The following is a 23,266-nucleotide window of genomic DNA, read 5'->3' on the forward strand; positions in this document are numbered from 1 at the left end:
ACACACTGCCAGAAGTCAGGACGGCAAATGGGGAATCATGACTGCCCAAGAGGCAGTGGACTATACGCCCCAGGAGACTTTACAATGTGTCATCTAGTGCACAAAGGAACAAACCAATATGGAGGAGACAAGGGAGACAGATCAGCTCTACAACTTACTACTAGAGAATGTTGTGAAGAAAACAAAAGTACCTGCAGCTGCTACAGGAAGGGTGGCAACACCTCAGGAGAAAAGACAATCCCCACCCCTGAAGGGGCCCGCCTCCCTCGGAGATAACACGGAGCCCACAGCACTCCTGGGCATGATATCCGGAGCCTCAGCCACACTAAGACAAACATTGGGCTGGAAGACTCACCCAGCAGATCCATCATGGAGCGCTGTTCTCTCCTTTTTTCTAAAGGGAAACAAACACGGAAACACCTACATGGAAACAGGATCTCACCTCCAGACCATGGAGAACACAAGATTTCCTCACATCTGTAGCAAATGAAACCCTGAGCCCACAGCTGAGCAGAACGCTACATGTGGAAATGAGAAGGCAGCCCCACCCCTCCCAAGAGGCCCAGACTAAGAAGCCCAGCCCAGAACAGGCCAGGACTTGGGGACCGAAGAGATGCACCCCACAAGGAGGAGCCTTCTGGCACCTTCCATCTTCTGGGTGCTGTCTTCCCTCGATGAGGAGACTTGTTTGTTAACCCTAAGCCCACAGAGGCTGAGCAAGACAGGGAAGGCAGCCATGCCAATTTCAAAGCACTCACAAAGTTGAGCAAACAAAGCCAGTGTCTGCACATCAGGGAAACATATTGCTACTGGGAGCCACAGGCCTGGTCAAAAATAAAGGCTTTATCGTAAGTAGTAAATACCAGAGAATCCGTCTCCAAAGACCACCACCTTGACAGAAACCCACAGGTTATGGCAGATGTAGGAGCTCGACAGTCTCCTGCAGGGCTCACAGCCCTAGAAGCAGAGGTGCTGGCACAGATTTCAAGGTTCTTCCATGGCCAGCAGCTGCAGCTTTCTAGAAGGTGTGGCAATCTTTAAAGGAGATGTACTTTGGGGGTGGGGGTGGGGACAGTGCAATCAGCAGGGCTTGTTCTTGCTGCAGTTGACAGTCAGTCATTCAGAGGCCCCTCTGAGAGGAGAGCTACGAGGCTGCTCCAGCTTCAGAGAGCAAAGGAGGGTTCACCAGAAAAGGCACCACCAAATGCCACCATTCTGAGTGAAGGACATGCTGGGAGATGCTGGCCACGGTTCCTTGTTGACATCCCCAGACCACGAATAGTTTTCCTACCTAGACCCCAGGGTCTATAAGGAAGAGGCTTAACCTTTCCAGGTCTCCAAGGTTACTGTCAGCAGGACACCACAGGCCAGCTTTTCTCTTCTGAGTTCAACATGGAATCACCAGAGGCCCCGAGCTGAGCATCTACACTGGATCATCTGTGAAGAGTGGGACCAGGAGCTTCCCTCCACCATGGCAGGCTCACTGTACAAGGCCACACCTCAGATCCAAGTAGACAGTTCCAAGGATGTGATGTGACAGCTCTGGATGCTGTGGCACAGGTAGACTGGTCTTCCTGGTGAGAACAGAGATATGTCAATCTTAGTACATCCCTGGTTCTTCAAAAGACATAGTCACACCTACAACTAGAACACACCAGACACAAGACACATACCAAAAACATGCACTAGACACAGGTGACACCAAACATACCACACACACACCAGACAAACCACATATACCAACATAATGGTCAGACATTAAACATACAACAGGCTATACGTTACATACATACCAGATACATACACCATAGTTATACAGCACACACATAAGACAAGCAACACAGACCACACCCACACACATACCAGACACATACACCAGAGACTTATACATGCTACATGCACACCAGATATAAACATGAGCCAACAGAGACAGATATTCAGTACAGAGGTACATACCAACACACACACACCACAGACCACCTCTCCACAGAGCAGACAGACACACACCCAAACTGACCTCTAACAATCTCAGGAAGCTCAGCGGCGATAGCTGAGGCTGGCGACCTTAGCAGGGTGAGTCACAGACCAAAAGTTGCGTCTACTCTGAAGCTTCTGGAAGGCATTGAAGTTTCTCTTCTTTTCTCTCTTGTACTTTTTAACTTTCTTTTCCTAAATCAAGAATCACAGTGTCAAGAATTCCCAGTGAGGACATTACCAAGCCTTGGCTTACTGCATACACGGCCTCTGGACAGAGATAGTTACCACGCATGTTATGGCACCTCTGACGGAGGTCCTGCCATCCCTACTTTCCTGAGGAAGAGACCCACACCTGCCCGGTGTGCTGATGCACAACCAGCCCAGCCTTGCCTGCTCTGTGCGTGACCACACTGCACCGCAAGCTGCTCTCAAACTGCAGGCTGAACCACACCTGCTGGCTGCCCCAGCCTATGGTCTCACCGCACACATTACCTTCCCTCGATCAAACTCTTCATCCCAGTCGTCAACCACAGTCTGGGTCCGGGCCAGTCGACTGTCTTTGATGGCATCCTGACTGATGGCTGAAGGCTCGCCATCCCAGGTCAAAACTGTGTAAGACATATTCTGTCAGCATCCGTGCGTCCCAGTCACCTGCAGACTCCTCAGGAGTCACTTTCTACCAGGGCCCAACTATTCTAACCACTCCAGGTTTCTGTCTCAACAGGAGAAAATGAAGGCAGGTCACATGCCCCACGGCATCACCGCTGTGCGCTCCAACAGTGACCCTTCTCTGTAACCTGTGTCTTACTTTAGAAAAAGCCAAGTCTGCCCTGTAAAGCATGGTCAAGTCGGGACTCTACCATTGCTGGAGGGACTCTGCCACCTGCCCTTCTTCCCAAGTTGTCCAGATCTTGGGCTTTTTGCATCTGAAGAGAATCTGCCCTTGTGCCACAGCAGGGGTCAGGTTGAGTCTTTAAACCGCTTCTCATAGCACACCAAGACCCCCACCTCCCACAGGCTAGATAAGCCTGATTTCAGGGAAGTGCCACCGTACCTTTTTTCCCATAAGCCTTATCAGATGAGTCCTGAAGCAACTCCTGGACCATGTCAGGTTCTTGATCTTTGTTCCAGGTAACAAGAGGTACTTGTCCCAGTCCTGAAACCATAGGACACGGTAGAACCAAATCACTGGAGAAACAACTACACCTCCTGGTGATGGCACTGCAAAATCTGGTACCAGCAGATGCTCACTCTAGTGATAATCGGACCCAAGTCCATTCATGAGAACAGAAAATGACGAAAAGTCAGAACTCAGATCCCCAGCCTTGGTCTGACACAAAGGGCATGAAGCAGCTGGGACCTCTGCTTTCTCTGGCTTCCGACTTTTGAGCTGCAGCACAGGCCCAGAACTACAGGGTGCACAGGCCAGTCTAGAGCTCAGTCTGCCTGCCTGCCTCCCTTCCGAGCTCTGGGACCATACACTTTGGCCACTAAGCCAGCCGCTCATTCTCTCCAGCATGATTGACTGTCTTAGGAATTTGCTAGGGACTGATGGAAACCTGTGGCTGGCAACGAGGAACAGTGAGTTGCCACCTCTGAGCTATCACTAGGATCCTTACCCAGGCGGTCACTAGGAAGATGGCCATTCACACTAAACGCAGGGACTGGGGTGACACTGGGCCTCGGGCTCCTCTGGTGGTCTGGGTGCTCCGTCTCTTCTTCCTGCTGTAGCTCGGGCTTTCTTTTTCGCCTTTTCCTCTTCTTCTGCAATTCTGCCCTGGCCTCAGGCTCACAGTGGTCTGCAGGGGAACAGCTGTGGGGAGCCAGAGAAGGAAGCAGCTCAGCCCTTGAGAAACACTGCAGGCAGGAGCGGTGCTCCCTCAGTGACAGCTCCACCCCTACAGTGTATGAGATAGCCCAATAAAGGCACTTGGCACCAAGCCTGCTGACCTCAGGTTATCCACTTCTCTCTCACGTGCGCATAAAATGAAAAGAAAAAAATAGTAAACTTAGAATAAAACCAAAGAGGGGCTGGAGTCAGTAAAATGGTGAGAAGCACTGGCTGTTCTTCCAGACTCAGGTTCAATTTCCATCACTGACATGGCTGCTCACACTGTCCATACCTCCAGTTCCTCAGACTCTGACACCCTCACACCAATGTACACAGACAGACAGACAGACAGACACTGCTCCACCCTAGCAGCCCTGAGGGAGGACTGCCTGCAGTGCTATGTGGTGGTGATTCACTCCCCCACCATTGGTTGTACTGAATGAGGTTGTTGTCCACAGTGACACACTTAAGCATGATGTTAGAGACGCCACATGGTTCTCACTCTATCCAGAGCAGGTACTCCACACGTACAGGATGCTGCTACAACCTCACCTACCAAATCGCACAGCCTGGCCTAAGGCCACTTGACCCCGTGGCCGTCTTCCACCCTTGTGGGGAACTGGCACTCACCAACACAGAACATATTCCACCCCATGCCCAGGCCGGCACTATAGTTAACCCACACCACTTGGGAAGGCCTCAGGCATGTCCCCACCACACCCTTACCTATGCTGAAGTAGGTTCTGGGACAGGGTGGCTTCTTGGCTGAGTCCTTCTGATCTTTTCCTCTTCCTCCTTTTCCTGCTGCTCACGTGGTAACTGTCCAGGATGTGAGTCACTTGATGGCCATTCACCTGGGGCTGTGTACCCTCTTCCTTCGGGCCCCTGGGACTCCAAGACTGGTCCTGAGACTGGCTTTTCTGCTGCGGAGCTGTGGCTCCCACCCCCTCCAGGCACTTCTTTTTTCTCTTCCTGCGAGCTGCCGCAGGTGCTCCCCTGAGGCACTGTGGGAGGGGTGTGTCTGTGTCCAGTCTCTGGGGATCTCCACTGGGGGTCTTTTTCCTCTTTCTGGAGGGGCTGTGTAGGGCCTCACTGGCTTCTGGCAGTTGGTGTAAGTGGGACGTGACGTGTCCATTGACCTGAGGCGGGGGCGTCCAGGCAGAGGAGCAGCAGCTCTGTGGTTCTGATGTCCCTAAGGGCTTGGCGCTACTACTGGACAGTGATGCAGAGTGGGGGCGGGGGGGGCGGGGAGACGGTCGGGGAGCAGGTGCAGCAGCCCTGGAGAGTGGACAGACAAAGTCATCGAGGATCCGCCCACACCCCACTCCTCTGCTGACCTCACCCATCTCCCTTTACACCTGAAGTCTGGTGCGTCCGTGGGGTTTGAGACGGTGCAAGTAACCCTGGCTGTCCTGGAACTAGCTCTGCAGATCAGCCTGGCCTCCAACTCACAGACTGATCTACCTGCCTCTGCCTCCAGAGTGCTGGGATTAAAGGTGACCTCCAGCATGCCCAACTCATCCTAGAATTTGAAAAGGTTACCTGGTTCCTATAATTCTTAGACACACACACACACATACATTCCATGTTTTTTTAAAGCAGGCTAAGGAAATAAGAGTCTACCTAAAAATCAAAGTTAATAAAAGCAACACATCTCAGTTTCTTGTTACAAAGTTTTTTTTTTGAAGTAGTGCTGAAAAATGGAACCAAAACCCTTGGCCACGTCAAGCACTGTGGCATGGGGCAGTGGGCAGCTCCAGCACAGTCTGAGGATGAGGTCCCGGCTCTTCCCCCGGGCGTGTTGGCACACGCCTGTACTCCTAGCACTGGGGGATGGGGAGACAGGGAGGCACTCAGGCCAGCCTTTACTACTAAATGAGATGAAGTCTGACCCACAGGACAGCCCGTCTTAAACAATACAAACACTTGTCTAAGGGAACAAAGCTCAGCATCCAAATGAGTGTGGTGGCACTTGCTTTCAATCCCAGACCTAGACTAGAGGCAAGGACCAGAAGGTCAAGGTTAACCTCCAACACACAGCAAATGTGAGCCCCACCTGGGCAACAGTGAACTGGACTGGGGGCAGCGAAAGCTCCAGTCCCAACACTTGGGAGGGAGCCTGGTGGATTTCTGTGAGTTCCTGGCCAGTGCAAGAGTTCAGACCCTGTCCCAAAACCAAAACTAAAACTCTTCCCTTCAAAACAAGAAACAGTAACAACAACAACAAAAAAAAAAAAAAAAAAACAAAGCAAACAAACCCTAGTATTTCAGATTTCCACCTCAAATGTGTTAAGAGTAAAAAAAAAAAAAAGAAAAAAAACCAACATCCTGTGAGATTTATCTTTTACTCTCTAGAGGCTGCAGCAATTCCCTTGGGGACGGACTGAACATCCCAAGAACAGCAATATGAGCCAAGCATCATACACAGTGATACACAATCTCACAAAGGCAAACACTGTAGGAGGAGTAAGGCAGGGGCCAAGCACACTAGGACACCCGTGTGGCCACCTCAGGTTTGCTGTACTCATAGAGCCTGCCCTTCCATCATCCAAACCAGACCAGACCCGAGTGCAGCCTGCACTATCGTCTAAGTGTCTTAACAACTGTTCACACTAGCTAGGGTAGTGGCATGCACCTTTAATCCCAGGACTCCAGTGAATCTCTGAGTTCAAAGGGCCAGCCTGGTCTACTCATTCGGTTTGCCTGTCTCACCTGGAATCCCAGACTCGGTTCCCAGCCCCCACCCGTCCAGTGGCTCACTCAGCTTCCTCTTCTGACCTCTGTGCGCACTAAACGCACATGGTGCCCACAATACATGCAGGCAAAACTTCATACAGAGATCGAAAGCATAATTAAAACCGACTAGTTTATGCCAAGTGTGGTGGAGTGCGGCTTTACCCCCAGCTCTCAGGAGGCCAATGGGGGATCTCCAAGCCTGAGGCAACCCTGAGCTATACGGTAAGACCCCGTCTCAAAGTACTAAAACATGATAGAGAAATGAACAACTCCACCTAACACCCCAACATTCGGAAACCTTAACACTTAAGAACACCCCGTAAATGTTAAGCTAGAGACAGGATGCATGCATGTTCATGGTGGGGTGGGGGCAGCAATGGATGTCATGTCACAGCATTCTGGGACAGGCTGACTCAGGAATGAGAAGAGGAGAAGCCTGCAGCGTCACAGAGCCTCATTTGTCCCCTCTCCTAGTTCCCGTGTCCCAGCTGCCATGGTGCTTGGGCACCACGAACCTATGTGACAAAGTGCCAGGCCTCACATCTCGCCAGTCAGCACTCTCAAGGACGGCAGGCACCGCGGAGTCCAGCGCCTGAGTGGAGCAGATCAACCGCGGATGAGAATAAAGGCCCCTTAACAATTTTATAGTGCTCGAGAACCCGGTCTCCCTTTTCCAGGCCTGGTATGCAACCAGCAGCCAAGAGTCCTGGGATAAGGAAAGATGTCCCTTCCCTGCAGGGCTCTGCCTGAGGGGCTAAAAGTCAGGACAGTACAGTGTTCCAGGTTCCAATGTATCAGGACAGGTTAAGTCTCTGAAGACTAACAACTCTGCCCTTCTGCAGCTTTCTCCAGACAGGGGTGAAGAGAGGCCTCTGTCCTTGATGAGCCATGGTTCTGCGCCAGTCAGGTGCGCCAAACCACAGGAGGGAAGGAGTCGACACCCAGGGCCTGTCCCCAAGCTCACCTGGTTTTACTGACAGGCCCAGTGGAGGCAACGACGGGGTGGGTGGCTTTCATGGGGGAGGTGAGGTCGCAGAATGCTGAGGGGGAAGGTGAACCGATGTCATTGCCGGTCGCCCTCCGCAGGGTGCTGGCCTGCAGTTATTGACATAAATAAAAACTTGGTGGTCTAAAAAAAGGTGTCCGTGAGTGAAGAGGAAAAGTAAAATCGAAAATAAAATAAGATAAAATGAGCCCAAAAAGATGAATGAAGGGACAGAAAAAAAAGGGGGTAGGGGTTGATGGAGAGAGGGGACAGCAGAAGAAGAACCAGAGAGTGTTGTTGGTTAGAAATAAAAAGGAAAAGGAAAGGACACTTCAACAAGCAACCCAGCACACGCCCACACACGCTCACTGCCCACACACCCATGAGCTGAGGGGAGCCTCCCCACTTCCCCTCCTCCAGCTAGGGCAGCCATCCTTCCCACCAAGTGCCCGGTGGCCCACAGCTCTTCCTGCAGCTCAATTAGGAGACTCCATCATGGAAAACTGGTTAGTCCTCTCAGGCAAGACTACCAGCAACCTGAGGTACTGAATAACTGGGGTGCCCTCAAAACAACCTCTACCTAAAACTGCCCTTTCTCAACTTGCAAATAGCTGGGCCACCAACAGACACTCTGGTCCTGTGGTCTGAAGTTACGAAGGCGGCCACAGATCTTTGTGACTTCCTATCCTATCCTCAGATCTCTAATCTCAGGGCACTTTCAGAGAAGAGACCCCCACAGACCCACCTTCTTGGCTGACAGGGCCAGTTTTTTAGCTGGTGGAGGAGACATGAGGCTTGTGGGCTCGGTGGTGCTGCTCAGGGCAGGGGACTTCAACTTCACCATCTTGGCATCTACTCCGTTCAACAGCGCTTTGGAATGGCCAGTGGCTGGACAGTTTGTTCCCTGAGAATCACAGACACGTGCAGCTCTGCCCTCTGAGGTCTGCGGGGCCTTGACAGGGTCGCTGCTGGCAGAGTGCTCGGGGCTCGAACTGCTTGAATCCCCCTTCTCCAGGTCCACACCATTGCCTTCCCCCTTCAGCCTGTGCCCGTTAGTAATGGCTTTGGCCAGGAGCTTTGGTGAGGTAGAGAAGATGGTGTCTCTGCTTGCCCAGAAGCCAGGCCGCTGGCTCCTGGATTCTCCAGCCCCAAGAGAGGCCTGAGAAGTGGTTGGAGACACGTTGAGAGACTGCGGTGGGGCTGACTTCTTCACCTTCTTTCCAGGCTCGTCCAGAATGGTGGGCATGTGTGTGGGTGTTGGAGTGAGTCTTGGGGAGGGGGACCCGGCAGATGCCTTTGCTGGAGCACATCCATTCTGTAACTTCAGACCAGGAATGGAGCCATTTCTGGATACAGGTGTGCCAACCTCCTCAGGGGCCTGCAGCTTTCTCATCATTACAGAGTCTTGTTGCTAAAAGGGAGCAAGGCAGGAAGCCATCAGAGCCCACCCAGAAGAGCACAAGCCAGGGAACATGGCTACGCCAAAGCAGGCTTCCCCATCAGTGTCAACTTCTGGGGAAAACTGGGTTCTAGCTAATGGTAAAGACTTTTGGTGCTTCAGGACTTGTATATGAAACAGCCTGCAGTTTATGTCTGTCCTTACTATGAAAGTGACAGGATCTGACAAGATTTGAGAGGATGCAGTGGAAGAAACTCCATCATGTAAACTGTCTTCCAGTAGGTCATACACGGAATGCCCACACAAGTGTTATCACCACGGCTGAATCCCACACAGGAAGGAGATGCCCTTCAAGTCTTGTTTCTAACTGGCAGCTACACATCTCTTAAATATTTACATAAGCTTGCATTATTCCCCTGCCATAATTAAAAACTATCATTCGATTAAACAAACAATAACAAAACCTAAACACGTTTCTAAGCTTATATATCTGCCAAAAAATATAAGTAAATAAATGATATAGAAGTCAAAAGGAGCAAGTTTTAGAGGCTGGAGAGATGGCTCATGGCTAAGAGTACTGGCTACTCTTCCAAAGAAGCTGGATTCAACTCCAGGCATACATAGGTAGCTCACAACCGTTTGTAACACCAGTGCCCAAAACAACGCGGCACTCTCTTCTGGCCTCTGTGGGCACTGCATGTACGTACACATAAAATAAAAATTAATCTTAAAAAACCAAGGCCATCTGCAAAGAATCCACTGTCTGTAAACCTCTCATGACGCCACCTCCTGCTTAATCTCTTCAGTTACCACAGTCCGTGTGGCTCACGCAAGGCCTCATACACAGTCAGTAGTTTAAAATTATTTTCTGTTCAATTAAAAAAAAAAAAAAAAGACTACAGTCTTTTCTGCATTTAGCAGCCATGTTGAAAACTCTGGAAAGCGCATTCCTGGGCTGTGGATTACCTCATGAACTCACACGGTCAAGCTGAACTTCCTTGCTCCTGGCCCTGTGCGTGTATTTCCAGAGAGTGTCCTGTGTCCATCACTCTTTCAAGTTCTACCCTCCACAGCCACACCGGAGGGTGTTCTTTGCAACAAACACAAGCTTCTCTATATTTACTACAATTCTTTTTTCTTGGGGGGGGGGCAGGAAAAGGGAGGGAGGGAACACCAAGCTGGTACCTAGGGCATACACTGACCACTACCTCCCACTCCCCCACTACAAGCACTTTTTTTTTAAAGATTTTATTTTATTTCTATGAGTATCCTGTAAGAGACACAAGAAAAGGGCATCAGATCCCATTACAGATGGTTGTGAGCCACCATGTGGTTGCTGGGAATTGAACTTAGGACCTCTGGAAGAACAGTCAGTGCTCTAACCACTGAGCCACCTCTCCAGCCCTGCAAACATTTTTTAAATTTTTACTTTTTTTTTTTTCTTTTGGTTTTTCAAGACAGGGTTTCCCTGTGTAGGTCTGTCTGTCCTGAAACTCACTTAATAGACCAGGCTGGTCTCAAACTCAAGAGATCTGCATCCCTCTGCCTCCTGAGTCCTGGAATTAAAGGCATGCTACACTTTAGCCAATCACTTTTCCTTCCTTTAAGGGTACGAGGTCTTGTTTCATAGTTTTAATGACTTTACTTTCTCCTTAAGTTTTAGAATGGCTTACTATTTTTTTTAAAAGATTTATTTATTTTATATATGTGAGTACACTGTAGCTGTCTTCAGACACACCACAAGAGAGCATCAGATCCCATTACAGATGGTTGTGAGCCACCATGTGGATGCTTGGGAATGAACTCAGAACTTCTGGAAAAGCAGTCAGTGCTCTTAACTGCTGAGCCATCTCTCCAGCTCCCTGTCTTACTTCTACAGACAGACTGTTTCCTGACAGGAACACATCTCTCATTCTGAGAAACCTGGTTGTTTGATGAAAATTACCTAAACCAGGGGCTCAAAGTGAAATGACACTGGGCAGGTGTGACAGCTCACATCTGTAACCAGCACCCAGCAATCTGAGGCAGAAGAATCACTTCAAGTTCAAACCCAGCCTGGGGTATAGAGTGGCCTGTTCTCTTTCCTCCAGAAGTGACTTTATGCATGGGCAGTACAGGAAGATGTGTGCTGAACAAGGCCTTGCCAGGAAAGCAGCCTTGCCCTCCTGCTATAGCTGTCCCATGGCCTCTGGGTGCCCAGCCCAGGTCTGCCTCCTTCTATCAGGGGCACTTCTGCAAGAGAGGCTGCCAGCCTCCCAAAGGGCCGCAATGACGTCCAACTCTGCAGTTAAATCAGTGGGGTTGAAAATCTAAAGTCCAAACCGGACACACCTTTATCCCAGCATTCAGGAGGCAGAGTGAGTTCCAGGAGAGTCAGGACTACACAGAGAAACCTTGTCTCGAAAAAAACCAGAAGAAAATAAAATCCAAAAGTCCACAGATGAGTAAGCCCTATGCTGTAGGTTGATATCGAGGCGATACACGATGGGACAGTAGAGAGGGGTGGGGGAGGGGGTAAGTCTGGAAAAGCAGCACGAGGAGGGGAGGGGCGGAGTTTGGAGAGAGGCAAGATAGCCGCAGATGCAGACGTTTCTCTCTGCCCCATCGCCATACAGTTACGGTTGTTATGATTATTTCTAAGGGTCTCTATGGGTCAATTTATCTTATCTGGATGGGCAGTTTATCTTTGTCCATTGATTGTAAGCTTATTGCATAAAATGCAGATATCACACAGGTCTTTTTACCCGCAGGTAAAAAGCACCAAAGAGTTGTAAAGAAACAAAAGGTCATGACACCAGCTTTAAGAGAAAGCACAGTGGAGTGTTTCCCCAGAAGCCTGTGTTCAGTCAGCTTGCCACACCTGCCCAGCATTCTGTGTACGGGCTGAGTACCCACAGTCCCATCTTTCCCTTCCCAAGGCAGCGGATAACTTAAGAAATAATATGGATGGTACACACAGCCCACAAGTTCCTCTCACATGCAAGGTTCCCCCAGTACTCTGGTTCTCAAAGCAGGAGCTAGAAGGGTGGCCAGGCCGGCTCTCCACTTACACAGTACCTTTGCCATCAGTGGGGAGGAAACAACCCCATTGCCAAAGCTCTTCTTGGGGTGGTCTGGAACGGCCTTGGGACGGCTAGGAAGAGTGGCACCCACCCGGGAGACAGGGCCCTCAGGACTTTTCTTAGAGCCTGGAATCCTACAGAAGAAAGACAGTACTCAGGACTTTTCCCACTCAGGCCAAGCAGCTGAGAGACAAAGTCAGGGCGGCACCTGGGCCAGCAGGAAAAAACATCCAAAGCTCCAGGTTTGCCACAGGCTTCTCGGAACTCCCTCTGCACCCTAAAAACCTGAGAAGCACTGGATGCCTGCCTACAGTGAGGGTGCAGAGCCCTTTAGGGCTCACCCTCAAGGAGCAAGCAAGTCGGAGAGCCCCAAAACCTATCATCCAGAATCGGCAGGGGTCCCTCAGGGAGAGTCAATCTCTTTTGGTTCTGTTGGTAGTTTCCTAAGATCAGCAGTGTGCCCATCCACTCAATGTGAAATGGGTCCCTTCACCAGAGGGGAAGCCACACAATTAAGGCTGCTACATAAGTAACAATCACCTACCCACTGCTGTAAGCAGGCAGAACTCTCGCCCTCAGCTGCCCCATAACAACCTGGCTTACACACACCCACCAGGAGGGCTTGGCTGAAAAGTCCTTCCCAGAGGACAAGCTCCAGAGTTCAGACAGGAGAGGGCCCCAGACAACCCCTGGCTTAGGCAGAACAGGCTTTCTCTGGGGCATGGACGATCCTAGGGAGAATGTAAGTTCCTCACCGCAGATAGAAGAGCACGTAGGCCTGCTGGTTCAGAACAACCTTGACATTGCTGGAATGGACCAAGGAGTCGTTCATCTGGTACCACTGTCCATTGCTGGCCTGAGCATGGGGAGGAAATGGCACAGGAAACAGCAATCAGCAGATGGGCCACAAGTCACCTTCGGTTTTATTTGGGACAGAGGCCAACTGTGCATCTGCAGCCATGCCCAAACTCTCAATTCCAGAATACTGGAATTACAAAGGCATGGCCTACCGTACCAGACAAAACCTTAAAAATTTACATGTGTTTATTTGTTCATGGGGGGGGGGGGCTGGCAGTACGCATTTCTCCCTGCGGAGCCATCTTCCTATCCATTCAAGGAAAGGAGAGCCGAAACACAAATCCAAAGCACTGCTGTTTCCCAGAAGACAACAAGAAAGTGTGATGGCCTCACTTAGACTTCAGGGTCCCCCTCACCCCGAACAAGCTCGCCTGCTGTGCAGCGGAGCTCAGCGATCAGCTTGACTCTAACCTTCACGTAGCAGTAGTAGTGCCCAGCGTGGCAGCTGTAGCCCGAGTGCACCAGGACAGCATAGAGCCCATACATGACAGGGTCACCGCTGCTCTGAGACATGTATGGACGGATGTTCAGGAACTCTGGATAGCCGACATCCTGTTAGAAAAGGAAAGGCAAGGAGCACTTACTCAGGAGACTCTTCTCTTGCACCCATAACCCTTAGGAATCTTGCTTTGACCAATCTTCACTATGTACCCTAGGATAGACTCCAACTCACTATATAGCCCAGGATGGTCCCCCCAGTTCATCAAAGTGGGCCAAGCTGGCTGTGAACTTACTGTAACCCTTTCACTTACGTCTCCCACCCAGCCTTTCCTTTCTACTGACAAAATCTTGTAGGCCAGCATATGGACAGCAGGCTCTTGAGCCCGCCAATTATGATACAGAGACAGCACTTTCAGATCCACAGGCTGGGTTGTCGAGACCACAGCTAAGAAGGGCTCACAGGAACCTAAGCTTGAGGACACGGGCACAGTGCTTCCCCCACCGACCGTGTACACTCCGTTAGGCTCAAGAGGATCACGCTTGCTTCTCTTTTCTTACATTTTATCTATGTGAGTATGTGTATGTGTGAGGAGTCAGCTCTCTTTCTATATCAAGTCAGTGACAGAATCGAACACAGGCCACTAGGCAGCAGGTCCCTTTACGTGCTGAACCATCTCTCCAACCCTAGACAACTCCTAATACAAACCCTTAGAGATTCAAACTTTCAATGAGTTTTTAAAGGCCTGGAGAAGGCTGCAATCCCTGCCACTGTGGCTCTGACAAGTGAGTTGCCCCAAAGCACGTGACAGACTCTGGACAGAACTGATCTAGGAAATGCTGTGCTGGACACAACAGTCACCTCCATTAGGAAAGACCTCCGTAGACCGCAGCTGCTCTTGCTCAGTGTTTTACCACAGCCAGAGCTGACCAGGACAGATCTCACTGTGCTAAAAGTACATTTTTACTCTATACCACCAAAGCCTTGGCACACAGTCAGTCTCCACCTGCACACATTGAGCAGCTAGCTGTACATGCAATATTCACCCCACACGTTCTTTGTTTTCAGCAATTCATTTTTATTTTACGTACATTGATGATGTACCCCATGTATGTCTGTGTGAGGTGTCACATCCCCTACAGCAGGAGCTACACACAATTGTGAGCTGTCTGAGCATTGGAAAAATGACCAATGGGTTAGAGGTGCCCGCTGCTCTTCTAGAAAACAGTTCAATTCCCAGAACTCATGTGGGTTCCTCAAACCCCACAACTCCAGCTTCAGGAGATGAAGCCCTCTTGTGATCTTTGTAGGTACCAGAAAACAGATGGCACACACTCACACAGATATACAGACAAAATAAGAGATGGAGGTAGGGGGCTGGAGAGATGAGATGGTTCAGTGGTTAAGAGCACTGACTGCTCTTCCAGAGGTCCCGAGTTCAAATCCCAGCAACCAAATGGTGGCTCACAACCATCTGTAATGAGATCTGATGCCCTTTTCTGGTGTGTCTGAAGACAGCGTACTTATATATAATAAATGAATAATTCTTTAAAAAAAAAAGAGATGGAGATATATCAGGTGGTGCACACACCTTTAATCCTAGCACACATGAGACATGTGGATCTCTGAGTTAAAGGCCATCTGCAAGCACCAGGACAGCCAGGGCTACACAGAGAAACCCTGTCTCAACAAACAAACAAACACACAAACTCTGTCTAAGGCTGCTGCTACAGAGAACACGGGTTCAAATCTCAGCACACACATCAACTCATGTCTGTATCCAGTTCCAGGGATAAAGATCCTCTCTGGCCTCTGAGGGCACCAGCTTTACAAATGATGCATAGACAAGCAAGCAAAACACTCATGCACACAAAATAGAAACTTTTTAAAAGAAAGAAAGAAACGTAGATCCCCAAGGCCTGCCTGGGTGATTATGGAGAGTCGGAGTGTCTTGACAGGTGGGGTGCACTTACCTTGGTGATCTTCCCCCCACTAAAGTTGGCAAAGCGCTTGAGGGACAGAGTCAGCACATTTGATGTTCTATGGATGGTGAAGCGCTTGCTAGCTGGAACCTTCTTCTTACACCTACAGGAGAGAATGGGAAGCTACTGGTGTGCTCTGAAGTGTGGTGTCCTGCTGCCTTAGTGACAAGAGACCCGGACCAATGGCCTGAGAAGCCAAAATCTACATGTGCTAAATCTACACTAAAGAAAACTCCTAGACTGAGATGAAAGAGAGGAGAATCCCACGCCAGGGACACAAATTTAAAGAGGGATAAAGAGAGAGATATAGACAGGCAGACTGACAGATAGATATTGAGGGAGGGAGAGAGAGAGGAGAAAAGCCCAATGTAGTTGTGGCAGTGAACACGTTTATTCCCAGCACTCAGGAGGCAGAGGCAGGAGGATCTCTGAATTTGAGGCCAGCCTGGTTACAGTGTGAGCTCCAGGACAGTCAGGGCTACACAGAGAAACCCTGTCTCATAACAAACAAAAGCCCAATGCAGTGTAGTGCTTGCCTTTAATCCCAACCAGGGTTAAATAGTGTGACCCTACCTCAAAACAAACAAACAAACAAACTACATGTATTAAAAACACACAACCCAGCAGCTCTGAGCAGGAGACACCTGCCTGGGAAGCAGAGGAAGAGTGCTCGGTGCTGGAGCTTTAAGGTGAGCTCCAGGCTAGCACAAGTCCAGGCCAAGCCTCATACGGACAACTGTTTGTGCTTATCCGAAAGATGACCCAGGTCATGTGGGTGGGTCTACGCATCAGACTCTGTGTCTCTGACTCAGTTTCCATTGTAGAGAACAAAAAAAAGAATACTCTGTTCCTCATGCTGGGGGAACAGCAGCTACGGACCTCACTCAGCCCTATCCTGCCACTCAGGAAATGTGAGCAGGGAGGCCCGGGCAGCTATGATGGTGCTCTGAATGGTCACGTCCTTGGAAAGGACACTTACTTAGCACACACACAGTCTGGATGGTCAGGCCCTTGGAAAGGACACTTACTTAGCACACATATAGGCGTTCTCTCCACTCAGGACATCTGATTTCACAAAAAGTTCCAGAGCGCGAACAATGTTTGCAGCTTGCTGAAGAGGACAGAAACGGAGGAGTGAGCGGAAGAAAATCCTGACTCAAGAAGTCCCAGATTTAAGTCTTTTCAGGCTGAGGCAGCAACTGATAAAACCTGACTTGCTTAAAAACTGCCTGCTAACACACCCCACCCCAGCAGAGGAGCCGGGAGCAGTCAGTGCCCTTCTCTAGAGGTGACGGGTGACAGCCATGTGAGTCTTCCACGAGAGTCAGGCACTCCCTTGGTGACTGCAGCTGGGTTGGCTCAGAAACACAAGGTCCCAGCAAAGGCAAGGGCAGGCTGACAGCAAAGGAGACTAACAGGGGCCTGTTCCAAATGCTGTCCCTGAGCCCCAGTGAGGGACTGTCACTTTCTGCGCCTCAGAACAGGAAACTCAACTTTAAAAGAATTTGCATAGGAGGGCAGACAGCTGCAAATGTTGGTTTCTCCACCTCGTGCAGCAGAGGTAAATGCACTGCAGCTGCAGCATGCGGAGGTGCAGGAGAGCCAAGCAGCCCTCCCACCTTTCTTGCTGCTGAGCCCTAGGAACGCCCTCTCACACCCGAGAAACACAGACCGCTGACCGAGCTTACCCGGATCTCCAGTGCTATGTCCAAGTAGGGGTCGTATGTGTCGGAGACACTCTTGCACACAGCACACTTCACTGCAACAGAACAGAGGTGTGGGACAGCTGAGACCACCAACCTAGAGCCACAAGTCTGGAGCTTCGCCTCTGCTCTCCCAAAAGGTGACTGACCCTCCAACTGGAGACAGGGATACAGGTGATGCCTGGTTTGCCTGTCTGGCCACTGCCACAGGCCAGAGGGCAAGCCCTCACAGCAGAGCATAGGCCTTATCCCAAGGACTGCACAGCTCTAAGGACGAGCCCCATCATCACGCTTCTCCAGCTCCCATTCAGAAAGACAGGCCTGGGAGCATCAGCCGCCACCATACGGTTAAGTCCTCAGTCTGGGAACGTGCACAGAGAGCACACCTCCTGCTTACCTCGGGACCTGAGATAGCCTCCGAAGATCTGATGCACCAGGGTAGTAGCCTGTGTCTGCCGATCCAACCTAAAAGGAAGCCACAACCACGAAGAGGATGTCTCAGTGCAAGATGATACCCACTCACAGCCAGCATCCCCACCTCCAGTTACTACCAAACCAACTGACAATGGTTTACCCTCACCCTTCTCCCACCTAAGCCCCCAGCAGTGTTCCTGAGCTCCTTATAGAACCTCTACCTACCTGGGCCCCACCCCCACAACATCTAAGGCAACTACACTGACTACCCCACAGAGCACCCAGCATCTCCATCCATGAGCATCCAAGGACCCCAGTCCTGACTGGGGAGGCAGGTGCAGCCCCATGTGACCAGTGGCACCCATCCTTTCCAAGCCTTCTACTAAACATGCAGGTTCAGCAATGCTACCTGACCAGCTATCACACTGTGGTGACTTGAATATGCTAGGCTGGGAGTGGCACTATTAGGAGGTGTGGCCTTGTTGGAGGAAGTGTGTCATGTGGGAGTGGGTTTTGAGACCCTCCTCCTAGCTGCCTTGGAGACAGTTTGCTCCTGGCTTTTTTTTTTTTTTGAATCAAGATGCAGAACTCTCAGCTCCTCCAGTGCCATCCCTGCCTGGATGCTGCCATGCAGAACCTGTAAGCCACCCTCAATTAAATGCTGTCCTTTATAAGACTTGCCTTGGTCATGGTGCCTGTTCACAGAAGTAAAACCCTAACTAAGACACTCATGAAGGTACAGGTCAGCTGAGCCTCGGGATGGAGAAGGGCCACCCTACCCTCTTCCCTAACACCGCTAACAAGACAGCACTAAGCCACACTAACTAGCATCTTTCTTGCCTGGCCACACAGTTCCTCCTGCTCAGCAGTAGCTGCAGAGCACTCCACTTGACTGACCCTGCCCCACTCGCCCTCTGGGACTAGTTAATGGCACTCAAGTGTTCACTAAGAAACTACAGCAATGGAAGGGAATAGCCAGTTCCCAGCTGCTTGTGGGCACTGTTTCTAGCACAATGTCACATCCTCAGCCACTGCTGCTGGGTGGTACTACAGGTGGAGACCTCCCATGGCAACTCCAGTGGTCACAATCACACAGCAGACCCCGAGCTGCACAGCTCACTGCCCTCTGAACAGATGACGGTACCAGGCTTACAATCAAGAGAATGCAGTGACAGACAATAAAAAGAAAACCAACCACCACTAATAAGAAAGAACAATTCAGCTTCCAAATTCCTAGGGACACAAGCCCTGAATACAACAAAAACCAGGAGCAGTCAGAGGCCACACGGCTACTACTCAGAGGTTCTAGCCGCTAGGGCAGAGTCCAGAAACATGGAAGAAGGCAAAGGGACTGACAGATAGGTATGTTGATGCTAGGAGTGGGAGGGTAAAAGGGAGCATTTAGGATACCCCTCCAACCTAAACCCTTGAGCAGTGACATGTAGCACCCCAGAAACAGCCATCAGTGCAAGAAGCCTGAGGCCAGCTCAGGTCACACAGCTGAACCCTGACAGTGAAAACAACATAAGAAAACAACCCAGCATCAGACAGAACAAAACGTTCAAGTTATAATCTCTCACAGTTTTCACAGATGTGTGAGCCCTGGCCTTCTTTCTCTATTTCTAAGGAATGACGTGTCCTTAGAGAGAAAGGATGAGTTCACAGCCACGGACAGCCTCCCTTCAACCTGGTTTCTGGACACAGCTAAGTGGCCCAGATTACAGAGCACAAGGAGTGAGGTTTCTGGGTGTCACACTACCTCCTCAGAGGACAGCCTAGAGAGGAGACCCCTGTGTTGACAAGAACATAAAGGTGACCTCAGCCAAGCAGGACAGGTGGGAGGTGAGGCACGTACTTAGCATAGCCATTCAAGCAGGCCTTCTGCATGGCGTCGATGGTGTACCGCAGGAATTCGTGCGCATCCTCTTGGTTCCCAAATCGGAAGTGCCGGGCAATCTCTGCAGGAAGAAGGGGATGCAGGAGGGGGTGACGATGAGATACCACTTCTCCAAGAGCCAACACATCAGCCAGTGTTACGGCTTATACCCGAACCACAATGGGTTCAACCTTTCTGCCAACTGATGGGAAAGCAAGCTGGGTGTCCCCGCATACACAGCAGTTGGCTGCTCTGATGCCCTTGCCCACACCCCTCCACCCCTGCCCAGCTCCCACATCCACCCGGCTAACACCCGGCCATTCTTCCACGTGGTGCCTGGCAGAGAGCCTCCCCTCAGTAACGCTGAGCCCATGTGTCTACACTGACTACCCTGGGTCCGCATTGCTGTAAAGGACCTTCCACACCAGGATTCCTGAGCTTTCAATCATGACTTTTCCTTCCTCTTTTCTCCAACCACAGAGCCAGCCCTAGGCAGATACTCAATCAAAACTCCATTCTTACTTTTCAGGTCTCTGATGAAGGAGACAGGCTTGATGGCATTGCCACTGTTGGCAAAGGCCTGGACCATGTGGTTCTGCATGACGCACAGCATGCAGAAGCTTCCTTGGTGACCTACAGTAGGTGAGAAGCAGCTTCAGGGCATGTAATTTCCAGAGAATTCACAGTGGCACCCCCTCACCCCCAGTACAGGAGAGTAGAGCCCTTCCCCTCACCCTGGCTTCTAGACAGAGCTAAGTGGGCCAGGCTACAGGGCACCAGGAGTCAGGTGCCTGGGTGTCACACACAGACCATGTGTGACAGCTAGAGAGGTTCAACAGAAGCTTACTGACTAGCAAGCCATGAGCCAGGTGGCCTGCCTCCTACTTTGTATGAATAGACCGGTTTCTCAATAGATTATTACATTGGAATGGGGTACATTCCTGCCTTTAATACTGCAGCCATTTTCAATACAGAGATGTAGAAAGCCTACAACCCCACCCTGCTCTAGCTGGCTGATACAGTCATACTCCCACAATCCTTCAATCCTGAATTAGGCATGACTGACCCAGTCTGTAACACATGGGCTCACCAAGGCATGCTGGCTACCTCACACACCTGCAATTTGCTTTCCTAATGTCTACCTGCCCACAGCTCTTTCCCTAGCCCTACACTGGCACACTGCGTAAGTAGACAGACGGGTGCTTATGGTACTTATCCTCACACACTCTTCCCTCTCATTTCTACCACTACAGTGAGACCCTGTCTCCTGTCTCAGTGTGTACTAAGAGATGCTCATACAAGACAAATTCCTGGACCAAAGAAATCCATTAACTGTGAGGACAGAGTCAGTTAAAGCGCAACTCTGAAACCCGGTTACCTGGCACAAGTTAGCTGCCAGGAGTGGAGTCTTTGACCCTGCAAGACAGAATCTGTATATGAAGTTTCGAGCTAATGCTGTCACACAGAATCCAGCCCAACCTAATGATTTCTCCTCTCCGTAGCTGAGACCAGTGTACTAACATTCCACAGCGACACTGGCTGCTCCTGGATGGGCAGGGGATGCCTGCAGGACATGCAGGAGACACAGACCATAGCTGTCACTGCACAGATGCCAACATCACTTAACTAAATCAATTCACAAGGTTGACAAACAACTCAAAAAGACTATGTGGAGGCTGGGCATTGGTGGCGCACACCTTTAATCCCAGCTCTCTGGAGGCAGAGGCAGGTAGAGCTGAGTTCAAAGCCAGTCTGGCCTACTGATTGAGTTCCACGACAGCCAAGGCTACACAGAAAATCCCCAAAACCCTAAAAAAAAAAAAAAAAAGACTCCCATGGAGCAATAAAAAATGGAAGTGTGCTCTACAGGCAAAGAGTGGACAGAGAAAGAGCAGAGCCGCTCACTAGCGTGGGCAGGAGGGTGGAGGGTGGGCAGGAGGGTGGAGGGTGGGCAGGAGGGTGGAGGGTGGGCAGGAGGGTGAAAGGTGGGCAGGAGGGTGGAGGGTGAGCAGGAGGGTGGAGAATGGAGGGTGGGCAGGAGGGTGGAGAATGGAGGGTCGGCAGGAGGGTGGAGGGTGGGCAGGAAGGTGGAGGGTGGGCAGGAGGGTGGAGGGTGGGCAGGAGGATCACACTGCCACAAGGGCAGTGGGTGGCCTGACAGCTCCTCCAGCTCCTCCCACCCTTTCTGGATTATGACTACTGTCAGCAACACTGGGGACTGAAGCCTAGGCCTGCACGCTGGCTGCACAGGGACACCACCATGCCCGCTCTTCTATGGAACAGAACAATGCTAAACTTGTCCACCCAGGCTTCATGCTAAAGTCGTTCCTGTCTCCCATCCACTGGCTCCTGGATCTAGCCTGATCTCTCAATTCCTAATAGTTAAACCTCCTCCCTCCCTGTGACTGTTACTATCTGTGAGCTGGGGTGATGCTCTGAGGGTGCTTGCTGGGAAAGCATGAGGCCTGGTTTCGAACCCCCAACACTCTGCTGGTCATATCGTCCCATGCCTGTGAACACAGCATTGCGGGTGGGCACTGACCCTGAGAGCTTGTGAACCAGTCTTCCTACCCAGGGAGAGCCCAGCTCAGTGAGCTATCCTGCCTCAGAACAAACGTGGAGAGTGATGGACATTCAGTGTACACCCCTGCTCCTCGGCTCGTAAAAATGTTGTCTCCTTTTTCAGCAGTCTTATAGGTGTGGTGAGGCGGTCACCCACAGCCACCCATGCTGCTCCGGACCTCACAGCACATGCTTACAAGGTCTCAGTCCAGAACATTCGTCCAGGCCACCCGTGCACTGTCCGAAGGTCGAGCCCCCTCACTAATGTGAGAGTGTAATGTCACTGCTGTCATTTTCCAGGCCACTGAAATGGTTAACTGCCTGACCATTCAGACAGGGAAGCGAGTAACCTTCGACAGCCCGTCCTGAGCCAGGTGACACAGCATGCGGCCCTTCAGAGGGCTTTCTTCCTTGTGACACTGTGTGGAGGGCAGTGTTACTCTGCAGAGCAGGGACAGGATGCAGAGTCAGAGAACATTCTAAAAACACAGCTGTTTAGCAGCAGAACTGGGACACAGACGGGCGGGAGGCCCTCTCAGCCGCTGAGCCCACAGCAACTGCGGGAGGGTTTCCCATACTTCTGCACACTCAGGATGAACCAGAGTTTCTTCAAATGATTTTTACAGCTGCTCAAGATGCTTGCTAATGAGTTCAGACCAGCTCACTAGTAAGGTGGGATACAGATTTTTCAATCTCATGTTGTCCTTCAGGTTGGAAAATAAAAAACCTCACAGAATAAGCTAGCGAGTGCTCTTTCTCTGCGTGGTAGAAGAGCTGCTGAAGGAGGCGCATGAGCTAGCTCTGGTTCAGTTTCACAACTGTTTCCTGACGAGGTATATGGTGCGCTGTTGCCCCCATCCAAAGGTTTTTTAACCATGGCCTAACTTTCTTGTGCATGTGGTACACATGCCTGTGAAGGCCAGATGTCAACTTCAGTTGTTGTTCCTCTGTTATCCAACTTGTATTTTGATACAGGGTCTCTCATTGGCCTGAGCCCCCAGATTATGGGGCTCCCTAGGGATGTATTACAAGCACACTTGTGACTGCACCATCTCCCAGCCCCAGTTACATTCATTATTAGCTAACATTATTCAAACCTTCTAATTTATTTAAATTCTGGTATTACATTTTATTTAACTCAGTTAACCATTTATAACTTTACTTTTATTTATTTTAAGTACATAGGTGTTTTGCCTGCCTGCATGTCTGCGACCAAGTATGTGCAGTATCTGAAGAGGGTGTCTAATGCTCTGGAACTGGAGTTAAAGACAGTTGTGAGTCACCATGTGGGGTGCTGGGAATGGAACCTTTGTCCTTTGGAGGAGCAGCCAGTGCTCTTAATCACTGAGCCATCTTGCCAGTCCTTTATTTTAATTATGTGTATGTGTGTTGTATGTACAGATGCCCACGGAGGCCAGAAAAGGATGCCAGGCTCTGAAGCT

The 23,266-nt window shown here is 50.6% G+C and overlaps 1 protein-coding gene across 1 annotated transcript in view; it reads right to left on the bottom strand.

Moving 5' to 3' along the window:
* Window positions 1-567: 567 nt before the first annotated feature.
* USP36 (ubiquitin specific peptidase 36) overlaps window positions 568-23,266 on the bottom strand; it is a 28,474-nt gene continuing 5,775 nt past the window's right edge. Inside the window, exons 4-20 of the mRNA XM_080924465.1 lie at window positions 19,785-19,895; window positions 19,242-19,344; window positions 17,370-17,437; window positions 16,958-17,028; window positions 16,298-16,380; window positions 15,261-15,372; window positions 13,260-13,400; window positions 12,746-12,846; window positions 11,986-12,124; window positions 8,275-8,940; window positions 7,509-7,639; window positions 4,535-5,086; window positions 3,597-3,790; window positions 3,032-3,133; window positions 2,470-2,585; window positions 2,018-2,169; window positions 568-1,574 (exon numbers count right to left, since the gene is read on the bottom strand). Coding sequence (XP_080780591.1) covers window positions 2,038-2,169; window positions 2,470-2,585; window positions 3,032-3,133; window positions 3,597-3,790; window positions 4,535-5,086; window positions 7,509-7,639; window positions 8,275-8,940; window positions 11,986-12,124; window positions 12,746-12,846; window positions 13,260-13,400; window positions 15,261-15,372; window positions 16,298-16,380; window positions 16,958-17,028; window positions 17,370-17,437; window positions 19,242-19,344; window positions 19,785-19,895 — 2,822 coding nt within the window. The 3' untranslated portion in view covers window positions 568-1,574; window positions 2,018-2,037. The remainder of the gene's footprint in view (window positions 1,575-2,017; window positions 2,170-2,469; window positions 2,586-3,031; window positions 3,134-3,596; window positions 3,791-4,534; window positions 5,087-7,508; window positions 7,640-8,274; window positions 8,941-11,985; window positions 12,125-12,745; window positions 12,847-13,259; window positions 13,401-15,260; window positions 15,373-16,297; window positions 16,381-16,957; window positions 17,029-17,369; window positions 17,438-19,241; window positions 19,345-19,784; window positions 19,896-23,266) is intronic.

Source organism: Micromys minutus (genome assembly GCF_963924665.1).
Source record: "Micromys minutus genome assembly, chromosome: 10".
In the NCBI taxonomy this organism is placed as follows: Eukaryota; Metazoa; Chordata; class Mammalia; order Rodentia; family Muridae; genus Micromys; species Micromys minutus.